This window comes from Brachyistius frenatus, unplaced genomic scaffold (assembly GCF_029030835.1).
Source record: "Brachyistius frenatus isolate BFR_SWC_R1_liver_20210118 unplaced genomic scaffold, ASM2903083v1 Contig_18, whole genome shotgun sequence".
NCBI lineage: Eukaryota > Metazoa > Chordata > Actinopteri > Embiotocidae > Brachyistius > Brachyistius frenatus.
The window spans coordinates 2,775,011-2,790,703 of NW_027210617.1; the positions used below are offsets into that span (position 1 = coordinate 2,775,011).

Sequence of the window (15,693 nt, forward strand, 5' to 3'; positions counted from 1 at the left end):
CATCAGTAGCTCTAAATAATGTGTGAATGTGGCTGTGATTCCGCCTTCATTCTCCGCATTAATGAAGCTCTCAGTGTTAAGAAGAAATGTACAACTAGTCTTAAATAAACTGAGGAAAGATATCATTTCCCTTTTGCTACAGGTGATTAGCTCACTGTATTTACAGATGGGGATTTGCTGTATTCTCCATCGGCTCAATGAGGCCCACGCAGATGAATCCTGGAGGTAAAGGCTGTGGCAGTCTGCAGGGATGTTGCTAACTATTGCATCAGATGAACAGTTTGAGCCACCTCTGGGGATCTGGAACTGTGTGTGTTTGTGCGTACGTATAGCTCTGTGTGTCTATGTGTCCATGTTAATATGTTTGTCTGTGTGTGAGGGAGAAAAATAGAGTTGTTATCCACACTTACACAGATGATCTGTGCTAACATTATTTTTAGGAGTAGCCTACATTGTGTCACATCCCAAAATAGTCAATAATGCAGCTCATGCAGTGATTCAGTTATTACCTCTAAATATATCTATTAAGCTGACAGCATGTCTACTTTCCATTAGTGCCTTCGCTTTGATTTCCATCATTTTAATTTCCACACTTTTCATCAGTGATATATCCAGGTTTTCTCATTAATAAGAACAGCAAATCTGATTGGACTATGTAGCAGGACACATGGCATTCTAGCTTACAGGTTGTACTGCATAATCATGTCTATCTGTATGTATCCATGGTTGATTTAGTACAGGAGCTGAACTCAAAAACAGAAACAGTTATATGATTCTACAGCAGCCTCAGAGCATATATTGTATTCTCCGCTTCTGTATGTTAAATGTTTGTTGAGATTACCAGAAAACTGGTGCTTGAACTCTGCTATTTTTGTAACTAATGGTGGAGTGGTATTGAATTAAAGCCTTTTGGTTTTTGTAATTTGTGTCTTACCCATATTCACGGGATAAAATTACAGTTATAGTCTCAAGTTAAATTCTCTGTGATCCCATCATCTACTGATGAAGAGACTGAATGTTTATGACATTGATTAATTTGGTATTCAGTGAACTACTAAAAGGCACTTCAGTGGAGCAGGCCACTATACTGCTGTAATTTTTTATCCAGCAACCCTGTGTTATGAAAGACTCTGAGGTTTCCTCTCCAAATATTGTTGCTTTAACAAACGATACCCCCAAATGATTGATTTAATTAATTTAACTATGTCACCGCTTCTATAAAATACTCTAATACTCTAATATGGAATTTTCAGGTCATGAAAAAAAATCTCATACGAAATTGAAATGCCATTAGGTCATGATGCGCCTCTTTAACCAAACATACATGATTAAAAAGGCATTAAGGCAGCGGTTTCCAATGATTGGATTGACATCCCCCAGATAGGAGTCTTTAAATTAAAATCTGGGCAAGGAATAACTGATAATAAAACAAAAACAGCTTTTATTTTCTGCCTTTTTCACTGACCTTTGCTTTTATAATTGACATGTTGAATAATTGTCGGACGTTGGGCCTCAAATATTCAGGTCAAAGAGTTTGAAAGTGGAAATAATTTTTGCATTGTGTGACAACGGCCCTGAAGCAGACACTGTTTTACATGCAGTGCCGGAAGTCACATGTTTTTGTGTGTATCGACCAGTCACAACAAATTATTAAGTATGACACCCTGACTTTCAACAGTGAATAAAACATGGACCCAGTCAGAGATATCGCTAATGTTCACAAAATAAATGTATTTAATCAGGAGGACACTTTGAAACACTAGAGAGCTTTTGATTTGAAACGGGGGTTTTGAATTTGACACAGGAAGTTGTAGCATTCGATTGATGGTGACTTTAGCCGGTTTTCTCAAATGAACTCGGTTCATTATCCAATTTAACATTTGATGGTAGCGTGAATTCAGCAAGCACTGACCATGTTTGGGAGGAAGATGTTGACATACTACAGAGATGGCCCTTTTTGTTCTGGGGTTACACTGAAGTGGAGCTGCACTGTTTTGGTTTTTCTTGTGCCTGCATTTAGAACTTGATGGATATATCATAGACTAAATATAAAAGGGATATGATTTTTACTTTAATACTTCCATTGTGTCATTGTCTGACTGTTCGTGTTTTTTTTGGGTGCTCTCCAGGCTCTTGGCCAACATTACTGCAAGGTTAATGTTACATTCCTTGGACGAGCTACCGACAGAGAAAAGCACTCCGCCAGAACGGAAGCAGGTAAGCGTCACGCATTGCCTCCTGGGTAATGCAGTCCATTTAGGGGCGTTACGAATCGCCCAGATTATTTATTTTTTTATTTTTTATTTTTTATTTTATACACTTTATTAATCCCCGAGGGGAAATTTCTTCACTACAGCTTAATTGATGGGAAGAAAATAATACGAAGTGAAGGCTACTGCAGGTTGAGTACCGGCTCACTTCGAGCACTGTTTATAGGCTATTTGGTGGCCACAAGCAAAAAGCAAAAAAAAAAAAAAAAAGACGAATTACCTAATTTTAAAGCCTATCTTTTTGAATTATTATTGTCGCTATCCCGCTTAATTGCTTCTCCTTATTTACACATTTACACTTTTTTATGGTTTAGATTTCATATTTTCCATCCCCAAAATTAAGGGGACTGTTCATGTACAAGAGCATTTTTCACTGCCTATACTGTCACCACTAGCCCCGTGGTGTAGAAATTATACACAAAAGCAAACATATTTTTAAAGGTCTTCTTGGGACAATAAATCGTCTGTCATGTGGATCTTTCCGTGGCCTTGAACTAAAAGAATAACTTTAGGTATAACTGTAACTTGTTCTGTAAACTTGCTGACTGCCTGCACAGTGACGGATGCGCCTGAAGGCGGATGGGAGGCGCAGGAGTGCGTCCAATGACACGGCCGAGGAGGCGGTGTAGGGTGACAGAGAGGCGGGCTGCAGCAGCCAGCTGTTGGAAAGCAGCGCTCCTAAACCACCCGCTGCCACTGCATCAGGTGAATATCTCGGCATCATACGGCCAGACCCCCTCCTGCTCTTTTCAGACATCTGTGTTTCTTATTTGCAACTTTTCCCGTTTGCTTGGTCTCCATCAAGCGGGTGAAACTCACAGAAGTAAACAGAGAAAATAGGGACATCGAGGAACAGGTGAGACCAGATGCTCCGTTTTTGTTTTTAAGCGTGCGTGTTTAGATTTATTCTCTTTTATTTCGGTTTTCAAGGCAAATCAGTAAAGTTTCCTTGTGTTTCCTGTGTGGCAGATTTCACGACACAGCTGTTCGTAAAGTACCTGTTGCTGTGTTATTGAAAGCTGCCCATAGAGGAGGTTATATTAGACAGGGGTGCTTGGCAACCCGGGGACAGACAGGCTATTTTTGAATGGTCTATTTTGAATGACGTCAGCAATTTATTAGGCCTAATTATCAACAAACATTTTTCAGCTATGTATTTTTACTGTATTTATTTTTAGGGCCAAATAGCTTCTTGCTGTGCAAAATGTTTTCTCGTCATTTGGATAGAGACATCCCATGACTGTTTGATTTCATTCAGCACAGACTGGTTGGACTTTAAGAAGCATCTCGGCTCAATTTGTTCCGAATTTATTCTTTATTAAAAATATAGCATAATTCCCCCTCTGATAGACAGACAGATAGAAAGATAGAAAGATAGATAGATAGATAGATAGATAGATAGATAGATAGATAGATAGATAGATAGATCGATCTCTCTTATCTCTTCAACCTGTTGCCTTCTCAATCATCTGACAGCTCAGTCTCATTCAAAATTAGCATTTGTGCAATTGACCTCAAAATTGTTACCTCTTTAAAAATGATGTTTTTTAACGAGGTGACAATATTGGCTCAAGATGATACTTTTTTAAGGAAATGTAGTTTCTGCCATTGTGCCGTTTTAAAAGAAGTTTCCCTCTCGTGGTTCCTCCCGTGGATCATTTTATAAAGTCCCAGAAAACTTTTTTTTTCTCTATTTATGGAAAGATCAACTGTTCAGCTCATGCTTGCGTGTACCGTTGCTTCTTTGGCTCTATCAAAAATATCAAGGCAATTCAATTATCTCCAGTTAAAATTAGACAAATATTTCCTCACCATTTATTCTGCAAAGGCCTGGTGAGCACATAAACTGTCTGACCCCGTAGATGACACAAACGCACAGACATTTGTGTATCCCCCAAATTAGGTAGAGATACTTTAACTGTAATATAAAAAAATAGCGTTGTTTAGGTTGAGATCCTCGCGATGCAAACTTCTGTCATGGGCCGCGGAGTGTGATAAATTCACTGAGAAACAAAAATGTTACCTGAAAGCCTTTCACTTCTTGAGACATGTTTCAATTTGAATGAGTTATGCTGTGCCCTGAACATTTCAAACTTACAATTCACCCTTTTCAACCTGGATTTGCAAGGATGTATATGTATCGTATTATATGTATCATACAAATGGGGTTTGGATTATTTCTGAAAAAAGGTTTGGGCCTGGTTTCACATTTTGCCATCTAAACACAGAACTTTGATGAGACTTTTAAGAGTGACTAAAACAGGGAATACTGTTAACGCTGTTAGATTTCAGATGTGTCAGATGTCTTAGTGTAATGGATCATATTAGGTACAGTTTTTCTTTTGATTGCTTTCATTTTTTTAAAGAAAAACACGTCTAAATAAATGGAAAATAATATTTTACAGCAGATGCAAAACCTTTAAGTAACTTTATGGTTATATTAATTTGGTTATTTAGCTATAATTAACGACCAGCACTGCAAATTGACCAGTGGAATTTGCTTTGCCGCCACAGAATAAGTCATTAGCTTCCTTGACTAATATGCTTACACGTGTTTACCAAGTTACTGAAACATTTACAAGCCACCATGCTCTGAATGACTCATGGAAGGAAAACCATTGAAGCAGAACCCCCAATACTTTAGAAATGCCCTGCTTATTTCCATTCTCAGTCATGCATACAATTCACTGCAGCAAGAAAAACACCCGGTGGGCTCTACAATATCAGAACAGATCAAGCAAATTGAAAGGATCTCTTCTGTTGGTGTGCAAGCTTTTCTGTGCATGTGTTGTCAAAGAGAGCTCCCCAGTGATCAGTAAGAAGATCCCAGGGTATTTCAGAGAGCTAAGCTACTGGTGCCCTGCTATGTGTCTGTGCTCAGTGTTTTCCACTGTCTCGCCTTTGGGAAACCATCCGACAAAGGTGCCGTCTCTCCCTAGAGAAAATAGGTGTGCAATTATTTCACTATTACAGGACAGACAGTGATTCTGTTTTGCATTAACATTTTATTTTAGTACCTCTGGGACTAGTTAATGGCGTTGCAAACAAATGAGCAAATAAAAACAAAAACATCTTCATGTCCACTTTTTTTTTTTTTTTAGAGATGATACGTTCAGGAGCTGACCTTGGAGATGCAAGGTCATGAGCGGTGGCTGCATGCTGCATGGCTGGTTCTGTGCGTACACAGACCTCAAATGGCAGTTGTCATATGGGAAAATGTCCAGAATTAGCAGGGAGGCACAACCAGACTTTTCCTGCCTGTCTCAGCTTTTAGGCTTTCGACAAACCTACTAAACCACACAACGTTCTACCGCGAACTCCATGCTGTTCACATGGAGGTGTAGCTATATTTATGCAGCTGCTCATGTGTTTTAACAGGGCTGTCTGTGGTTCTGATAGTTGTCAATTGGTTACATCTGAGAGGAGAGGAACCTTCTGTAAAACCCTGAGATAAAGATCTGCCTGCCCTGATTGGAACATATGTCGAACTTCCCTCTCATCTCACCTTTAACGTGGCTTCAATTGAGGTTAAATGGTCTCACTTCTCATCCAAAAAAACAGAACAGCTTGCCCTGGTGTGTGTTCTTTGTGGTAGCTGATTTGTTAGTTACCAGACCAATGCTCTTTCATTTGTGGTCCTCGTTAACTGCTGCCAGCTTTGTTTTACCATCAAGACATTGTGGCGATGATGTCTTCAGCTGTCACTGTTGAGGTGTGTCTTGTCTCTGCAGCATATTCAGCGCAGCAGAGATCATAGGACTTTATAAGGTAATCATGAGGGCAAAGTGGTGGATTCTTCCAGAAATGCCCTAGATGCCTGTGTGCCAAGTTTACGTTGAGGGACAGCGGGCACTTTAGGGGTCGTGGGAACACGGGCGCCATATCCGCTCAGGCACCATCAGGAGGGGCAGGCAACTAAATATAGAGAAGTCCGATACATGTCTAGAATTAAGGGGAAAACCAGTGAAAACTCCTCAGGGCTTTGGAGAAGTACTGCACGATCAGATCAGCAGAGTCCAACCATCACTTAACGTATCTCCTGGGCTGACAGTGAGTGCAAAATGGACGTTAACAAATGTATGTATTCATTTGATTTAGTGTTGTACAGTTTTGCAGTGAAGTGACTTAATGGCTGTCTCCTATGATGCAAAGAGTGTCAGTGAAACTCTGATTTCAAGTTTGTCTCTACATTCTAGTTCTATACGGTCCTACGGGGGCAGGGTTTACTAGACCCAGAAAAACAACTGATGTGAGTTTCAAAAATGGACATTCTCAAGCCAACCACCATTCATCCACGTTTTTGCGTTCAAATCCTGCTTTTTTTCTGACCTGGCTGTGCATGAGAGAGGAGTGGGTGGCTTTTAGTGTCAGCCATCTTTCAAAAACACACCGTTTTCCTTCGGTTGTTTGGTTTCAAGCTATTGCCCGCTGAACCTTTAAAAGGAGCCGTGGTCTGTATTTTTAACCCTGTCTCTTGGGGCCATGTGGTGTAGTCGAGCACTGTGCTGCTGGCCCCGGGGTAACCCAGACTGCGAGGGTGTCACTGTGTGGACTCCTGGCCCGGCAAGAGCCGCTCTAACTTTAGACTGCATCGCCTCATGGTGGTAAAAATAAACAGCCTGCCACTACCACGGGGAAGGGACTTGAGTCACCAAAACCAAACGGATGACATTTTCCCACCAAAATTATATGAATGTGAGAAATATTATTGTTCATTTGTTCTGATGCATTTCTCCCCTTAAAGGCTCACATTCAGCGCAATAATGAATCAGTCCAACTGCACACAAACATAACTTTAAGCCTCAAGACATATTTGTCACCCAGCTTTAGCGTTCTGTGATCTAGAGGAGGAAAGGTTGTAACTTGTTTCAGGTCATATTTATCAATGTGGGTGTTCACTACAGCAGTTTGAATGTTGGTAATGAAAGTATATTGTATCCTAAATCATTTCTTTTTCTGTTTTCACAGGTGTCAGAGTGTAAGAAGAAAAAATGGGAAGAAAGAAAATACAAATTTCGCGTATTCTTGATCAGAGGAATAGACAGGTGGGCCTACATGCAATATGTAATTCGCATTAGAAACTTTTTAACAATACATTTGCCCAAACAATATTTGCACAGTGTCATATTACAGTAGCTCTCCTTGCTGAAATGCTAGACGGTTAAGCGATCAACAGAAAATTATAAAGTGACTATTTTGAGACTTTTTCTTTGTAAAAATGCGAAACATTTCCTGGTCGCAATCTCTCAACTATGCGCTGCTTTTCTCTGTTGTATATATTTAAAAACAGAATATCTTCCGGTTTTGAACCGTTAGTCAGATAATACAAGACATTTGAAGACATCACTTGGGACTCTGGGGACTTGTGATGGACATCTTTCTACATTTTTACCTGGCATATTTTTTGTGCAAGATACACAGCAGAATGTAGAGTAGACGCATCACTCTGCACAGATACTGTAGTCGTTAAATCAAGCACAGCAGTGCACACACATAACGCCCAATTTGATAGCTGTACTGATTGAAATGTAAATGTGTTGAGTATGTTTAGTGTGGCAAGGACATGGGACATTTCTTAGTCCTGCATGACAGAGGAAATATCACATTATAGTATTTAGTGTAATGACAAACAGTTCTGGGACTATAGTTATATTTTAAAATAATTGTAGCACGTATAATTTCTGGGTGTAAATTCAAGCATTTTGAATCATCTATTGCCAAGAGGTAGAGCTCGTACATTGATCCATTGCTTTAAATTTAACAAAATACTTGGAGGGATACTTTGATTGTTCTTCAACACTGAACAAATTGAGCAAACTAACAGGCCGACGAAACCTAAAAAAAATATATCGGTTTGATGGAGGATCAGATTACAGTATAATGGTAGTTTGTGTTTTTCAGACACGAGATCATGTTTGCGCGACACTGCGGTTCATAGCCTCTTGACATGCTAATAAGAATGTAAGTTCTAGATGAATATATGTTGATGTGAAACAGCTTGGATGTTATTTTAAAAAGAAAACACATCAACACAAAGAGTCAATGTAGACAACCAGAGAAACTTCTTTAACTGTGTTCAGACTGCAGCTAAACACAATTTGTTTCTCATATCTGATCTTAAAGACGACATGTTTTGTGGTGATAAGGTTTGTTTGTTTGTGGAGTTTTCTGTTATCTGAACAGAGGGTCTGAGGATAGACAGTGTTGCTGTGCAGATTGTTAAATCCCCTGGGATGAACTTGTGATTTTTAGGCAATAAACATACTTGACAGTTAAGATTTTTAGTATTTGCAATTGATCCGCTTGGATTTTTGGGTGTCATTAGAGAATACATGATATTTTTAAAATTTCACCCGTAGTATTTTGTGCTGTCTTTTTTTTTAAACGACACAAAAAAGTTTTTATTGTTTTTTTTAAACTGTAATGTTAACTAATCAATTTGTCCCAAGTGCTCAAATTGATTACTTATTTACTCCTAAATGTGCCAGTACACTTCTAAGTCTTGAGCTGACGTTAAAAAGCACGATGACACAAACCTCCTGTTTTTTCCGTCGTAGGTGACCTTCACCAAGCGTAAGTTTGGTCTGATGAAGAAAGCTTATGAGCTGAGCGTGCTCTGTGACTGTGAGATCGCCCTCATCATCTTCAACAGCACCAACCGTCTGTTCCAGTACGCCAGCACAGACATGGATAAAGTGCTGCTGAAATACACCGAGTACAGTGAGCCGCACGAGAGCCGCACCAACACGGACATACTGGAGGTGCTGTAAACTAAGTGAAGGAAGAGTTTTGATACACAAAGTTCTGACATGACAGTCAAGTTAGTTATGACTCAGTGTTGAATTCAAGAGTTGTTATAATGCACTTTCTTCCAAAAATTATTATTAGAATTTCAGGCAGGAAGTGTAACCAAGAATTTCAGGTGGCTCTAAACCGTCATGGTATCATTGTGTGTAATTTTCCACGTGCACTTTCTGTTCTGCATCAGACCCTGCGCAGGAAAGGCCTCGGCCTCGACGGCTCAGAGCTCGACAGTGAGGAGAGCATGCAGGTGGCAGCAGACAAATATCCTCTCAGTGAGGGCATGGATCTCTCTGTGGCTCGCCAACGCTTCTATGTCAGTCCACACACACTTCTGCTCTACATTCAACACAAACACACATTCACACACAAAACGTGCTGAAACTATGAAGGAAGAAAATCCACCAGTTGATTTCTGATGCCAATCCTACTTAGTTTTATCCTTTTTAATGAACTGAAACGGATCAAATATTTAGCCATGACCAGTTTCTGTGTCATACTATTATTATGATATGTGCTTTCCTCCTCAGGCTCCATCCCTGCTCTCACCGGAGACGCAGTTCCTGGTGTCGGCCGGCTGCGAGAACAGTTTCCCCAACTCTTCTGGATCCGCCGTGACTTCCCACAGACCCCCAGGGTTTAAATCTCTGAACTCCAGACCCAGCTCTGCTAGTCCTGCTGCACCACACACGCACACTGCATTCATGTCTCCACATGCAGGTGAGCCTGGAAGGTCTAAGGAAACACTGTACCAAAACCCTTTTAACTACAAGGTGAAATAATTATTGGAATTTATCTTGTGTATGCAAAAGCATGTTACTATTTAGCTTAATGTATAATCCAATTTCTCTGCTGTTTTTTATGTATATTGATTAAAATGTTTAGATCCAGATCAGCTTGTTTCACTACAAAATATAATGTGCAGATTCTGCTGAATAATACTTTTTTTTTTTTTTTTAACCTAATGGTATTGAAGACATGCAGTTCTTTAGTCAGAACGTTACACTTTGTCACCTAAATATTGAACAACTAGTATTTTTCTGGCTTAAAATAGAGGCAAATCTTTACGCACGGAAATCCATCAACTTCTCCTAAAGCCTTTCTTGCTGTGAAATTCACATGTGCACAGTCGACCATCTGTGCAGCTGGCTGTGAACTCACAGGAAGTGTGTGTGTGTGTGTGTGTGTGTGTGTGTGTGTGTGTGTGTGTGTGTGTGTGTGTGTGTGTGTGTGTGTGTGTGTGTGTGTGTGTGTGTGTGTGTGTGTGTGTGTGTGTGTGTGTGTGTGTGTGTGTGTGTGTGTGTGTGCGTGCACTAATCCACACATGCAGTCGGCCTGTTTTGTGAAACCGGCCCTACACCAGTGTGACAGCAGCTATAACCAGTTCTGTGGTTTCTACAATGTATCACACCTGTCTGTCATGTTAGCCTCTTTTACCATTCGAATTATGCACTGTGATGTCATTAAACCCTGATCAGTTACATGAACAAAAGTTTTTGGTTTTGATCAGTTCAAAATCACTTCTGTCATGTCGTCAATACATTGGAATATGTAAAAAAAAAAACAGTCAAACTTGTAAACAACACAGTAGCTAACCATTGTTTTGTAAAGATCAGATTCAAATTCAAAGGTCAAACAAAACAGAAGTTGTTGTTTTTTTATCACACTTGTAGATCGCAGCAGTGTGATGTGAAGAATGTATCACAGAAAATAAATGATCGCTCTGCAAGTGAAACTTTAGGTCTCTTTTCACTTCCTGCTCCTTTCTTTCACTGGTTAGGTATCGGCTACTCCGTGTTCTCCCACGGCAACCTGAATCGAGCTCTGGACATGAAAAGCCCTCCTCTGAACCTGGGCAGTGAGAACCTGCGGGCAGATGCTGTTAATCAGGCCGTGGGGGCCACACGTGCGAACCACAACTCTGCTGTAAGTAGCTGTTACAAATAGGTGTCAGTGAATCTAACATGTACTGTGAGCAGCTATGCCTCTAAAACCTCAAGTTCTTCATTGGAACTCAATTCGTGTGCCGATACCTGCAAATTGTTCCGCAAACTTGCACGAGTAGGCTCACAGTTTTTTTTTTTTTTTTTTTTTTTACTTAATCTCACCTCTCGTAGTTATATTCACAAGTTCTACATAGTGTGTGTATACAGTGACATCACTATATCACGGCAAACTCGCGATTTTCAGTATGACTGTTTCTGTTTCCTTGATCATCAGAGGGGTCTCTTGTACCAGGGCCTGCACAGCAGCAGCTCCATGGTCACCATGGGGAAGGCAGGACTGCTGAGTCACAGTTTGGGAGGGTATGGCCTCCCCTCCACTGGAGGCCCTGGTACGTCTTCTCAGCATCGTCTGTTCTGTGCTCAATATAGAAAACAGAAACTACAAATGACTATTTAAATGTTTAAAAAAAAACACACAAAAAAAACATTGCCATTGAAAAGGTATTTTAAAGCACTACTTTGACATTTTATGAAATAATCGTATTCACTTTCCTGCTGATTGATACCACTCTCAATTCTGTACAGTAAAAATGAACCCACCACAGGCAGCCGGTTCGGTTAGCCTAGTATAAAGACAGCATGTCAGCAAGAGGAAACACCCCGACTGGCTCTGTTCAGCTGCATAAAAAAAAAAAAAACGACCAGCTCTGAAACGCACTGGTTAACACGTCTTTGCTCATTTGTTTAATTTGTTTCAAAAAACGTCAAGTTGTGGTTGCACCGGAGGTTTGTGCAGTGTCAGTGACCTCCAAGAGTTTCTGCTGGTTTCCTGGCAACGCCGCAGTGACGACAACATTCCTGTTGTTGCTACACCCAGACCTGAAATAGTCCCGCACACTCCCAGTTGTACAGACTAAAAACAAACATGATATTAAATGTTAATTTGTGAGTTGAAGTCTTTACATTATGCTAAACTATATTAAGCTGACCAGCTGCTGACTGGAGCTTTTATATTTACTGTAGCCTACATAAATAAACTACTACTCTTCTCATCTTACTCTCAGCAAGGATATTTCTCAAAATGTCAAACTAGTCTTGCAGTGAAGTTAGGATAATCTTTCCTTCCTTTCACTGAATCTGTTTTATGAAAATCCATTTGTTTTTGTTTTTTTATCATTATTTTAAATCCATGTGGGTTCTTTCTTTCCAGATTACAGCCAGCCTGGTTTTTATCAGTCTGTTAGTTTACAACGAGGAACTGTGAACCCCTGGCAACCAGCACAGCCGCCTCAGGAGCCCCATGGGCCTCATATAAGTCCTGGGTAAGCATATTATATATTATTATGGACGTTCCATATCCGCTATGTGGATCAAATATGGAGTCACCGGTCAAAAATTTGAACCTGCACACTGGTGTTTGCTCCCACAATGTTTTCTTTTTGGGCATTTGTGTGTAACTTTTCAATTAATTAGATTCTCAACAGGTACAAAACAGCAGCAAACATTTCTTCATATTTACAAGAGCCTACATAATTCAGAAAGGCAAACATATACTGATTGCCACTAAAAAAACAAAAAACAATAAAGTCACCAATTAACATGCAAAACAAAATGATTCAAAGTCAGACTGAACAACAACAGGGGAAACAAAATATATGTATTTTTACATAAAAGAAAAGGGGTGACAATTAAATTTGATAGATGATCAAAAAGAACAGAACAGAATAAAACAAAAGAGAAAAGAATGAATTAAAAGGAAATACTAGAGATGAATTTTTTTTATAATTAAAGCAAAAAAATGTGTTCAATAAGTAAAATAAGAAAGATTACAAATGATCATTTATAGGAAAAGATTAAATTTAATTAATTTAAATGAAAAAATAGATATATTATTTGAATCTGGAAAGTTTTTGTTTAGTAATGTTAAAGTAAGCTTCTGCTGTATTTTTTCCACAATAAGGAATCCCGCACATTCTGGTGCTTCTACTTGTTGTTTATATGCAGGATAAGAAGTATTCTAATCCAAAGTGGATGAATTTCAAATGCCTCATTCGCAAACTGTTTTTTTTTTTTTATGTTTTCAACTGCATCCAATTGTCATGAAGCTGCATTTGATGCCCTTTAGCTGCAGAACTGATGACCTCAACTCAGTGTTCAACTTGCTTTGGTCCTCCCTCTTGTTGTTTCCAGGATGTCCAGTGGGGGGTGCTCCTTCCCCTCTCAGTCTTGCTCTTCAACCTCTCCACATCTGCCCTCCCTCACCCTCAGCATCAAATCGGAGCGTACCTCTCCCGAGCACATGTCCTCACCTACCTCCCCTCCTCTGCACCACCTCAGGCAGCATTCTCCAATGAGCAACCCCGACTCTGCTCGCCATACCCCTCCAGAAAACCGTCCGACCAATGGGACAAAGGAGTTCCCCAAAGCCTGCTACCCGCAAGACGAGGAGGAAGGAGGGCAGCCGCTCAGGCAGTTAGAGATGAGTGACGGCTGGCAGAGATAGCCGGCTGCTGCAGTCTACCACCATCTCCCATTCAACAGTTATCCTCCAACAAAACCAGACGGGGCTGATGTGGCCCCGTCATCCCAGAGAGGAACGCCTCTCTTTGTCTCCTCACACAGAGCTGGTCTCTCCTGGGCAGTGGAGAACTCTTCTCTGCATCACTTGCTTGATCCCGTGAGGAGATAGACAGACTTTTGCTTTTCGTTTGGTTAGGTTTAGTTTTCTGTGTTGAGCTAATGTGAAGAATTTAAAATGTGTTTGTTTTGTTCTGTGACTTTGTTGAGGTTTTGCTGCAGTCAGCACAGCGGGACCAACTGAGTTTCTCCAAAAGTGCAAAATCCATCTGCAAACGTATTTGGCTTTCAGATCAACAAACGTTCTGAGTAGTTCAGCGCTTGACCTATTTAGGTGTGAAAATTGGAAAACAGCTGTACATTTTTTTGTGCGTTGTTTTAATGTGAATCACCTTGGGCTACTTGCTTGTATGAAAGGTGCTTAATAATAAAGCTGAGTTGAGTTGATTAATTAGACAACAGGTATAGAAATATTACAGGAGGCTTAGGTTTTCTGGAGATAGGGAAATGTCCCTCCACAAGAGGGCATTTTAAACGATAGGGTCGCATTTTTTTTCAAGCCTGTCTTTAAACAATGCTGATCTGTTTTTGGTTGCCGCTGTTGTTCCTTTTGTCTGAGAAGTATAGCCTCCATCATGGCATGTTAATGAGATAAATAATGGGAGATTAAATCTGATGTCTTTTTTTATATTTTTTTTAAAGATTCAATCTAAAATTCAGTAAATAGTAGGCTTCAAGGGTCAAAATTCTTCTTTGGGTTTGTTCAGACAATGCCTCATTGCTGTGCTTTGGTGGGGAGACAGTAAAGTCAAGTTTATTTGTACAGCACAATCTGATACAAAAGCAAACGTGTCCTCTGTAGAGTAACAAAAAATCTTGGATTTTGTAGATCTTGGGTCTTCATCTCTTCCAATAGATTCACATTAAGAGAGCTTCTCCTCAGGCCAGTGTGAACAACGGGAACTTTTTACAGGAGCCAAAAGCTGTTCCAGAGTTTGGACATGTTGGTTTTGTTCAAGACAGACTTGAAAAATAATCAATCCATCCTAAAATATTCTGGCCATCAGTGGTTTTAAAAGAGAAGTTTAAAAATGGTTTCTTTTCAGTTTTGTTTTTAAGCTTTAGTTGTAGAGCGCCTCCAAATGATGATAGTTTTATCTTTTTACTTTGTCAGTAGCAAAACTGATGGCAGCCCAAGACCAAAGTGTATCAGTACTATCCCTATGAATTGCACTCAAATACTGCGGCAGCCAAAGATGTTTGTATTTGTCTATATTTGGTCTAATTGGATTCCAGTAATATTAAAGTCTGTTGCTTTTTTCTGAAGGGCTTTATTCACTTAGTGCATATTGTAGAGTTTACTAAGCTTATAATATTTTGAGATATGTGAGACACTGTGTAATAAATGAGTCTAAATATTCATATTTTCATCTGGTTTCATTTAACCAGTTTGTGTACGTGTTTTAGTTTTACATATAATGTTTGGCAATTGACAAAATATTGTCGAAATTCAGGTTGTTTCTAGTCGTCCACAAAGGGTCATCCTACTTTACATTGTCACACTGATGGGGATTAAAGTGCAGAGCAGAGAGCACCTGCCTTTACTTTTGGGGTGGTTTATTATCTAATGAATCTTCAGGACAGGACCCAAGTTCAATGATGTCACCCTGGCGGCGTTCAGCAAAGACAGCATGACAAACTCTGCGGAGATTTAGGGAGCCAGCTTGTGAAGTTTTGCAGTAGAATTAGCTCTCCTTTTATTTTTTTTATGCAGTTAACGTGGATTAATACCAAGTTATCAGTATTCAGATGTTTTGGACTGAATCCTTTTCATGTTTGCTGAATGCTTCACTAACAGAACAGAGGCAGATTTTTATTTGACATTTGTTGTGATTCCTTTTAAATAAAGACATTTTAATTTGTATGTTTGCCCTGGCCTGATTTTTTTTTTCAACAAAGGACGTTTAGTTTATTATCTTTCTTTAGAGAGAAAAATATGATTCTGTTGCCTGTGTTGTTTTCATTAATGTACATTCAATGTTAAGGCAGATTAAATGCCCTCCACTGTGTAGCTTTCATGTGTCCATTTATTTCGCGGT

General features: G+C 39.7%; 1 protein-coding gene across 1 annotated transcript; it reads left to right on the plus strand.

The window, feature by feature from the left end:
• The first annotated feature begins 277 nt into the window (after positions 1-277).
• On the plus strand, positions 278-15,516 carry mef2b (myocyte enhancer factor 2b). Its single transcript, XM_069694843.1, has 12 exons — positions 278-322; positions 2,130-2,217; positions 2,828-2,975; positions 3,076-3,126; positions 7,239-7,315; positions 8,828-9,031; positions 9,259-9,387; positions 9,602-9,791; positions 10,852-10,997; positions 11,292-11,406; positions 12,228-12,339; positions 13,208-15,516. Exons 5-12 carry the CDS (start codon positions 7,262-7,264, stop codon positions 13,518-13,520), a joined length of 1,263 nt encoding a protein of 420 aa, XP_069550944.1. The 5' UTR covers positions 278-322; positions 2,130-2,217; positions 2,828-2,975; positions 3,076-3,126; positions 7,239-7,261; the 3' UTR covers positions 13,521-15,516.
• The last annotated feature ends 177 nt before the right edge of the window (positions 15,517-15,693 follow it).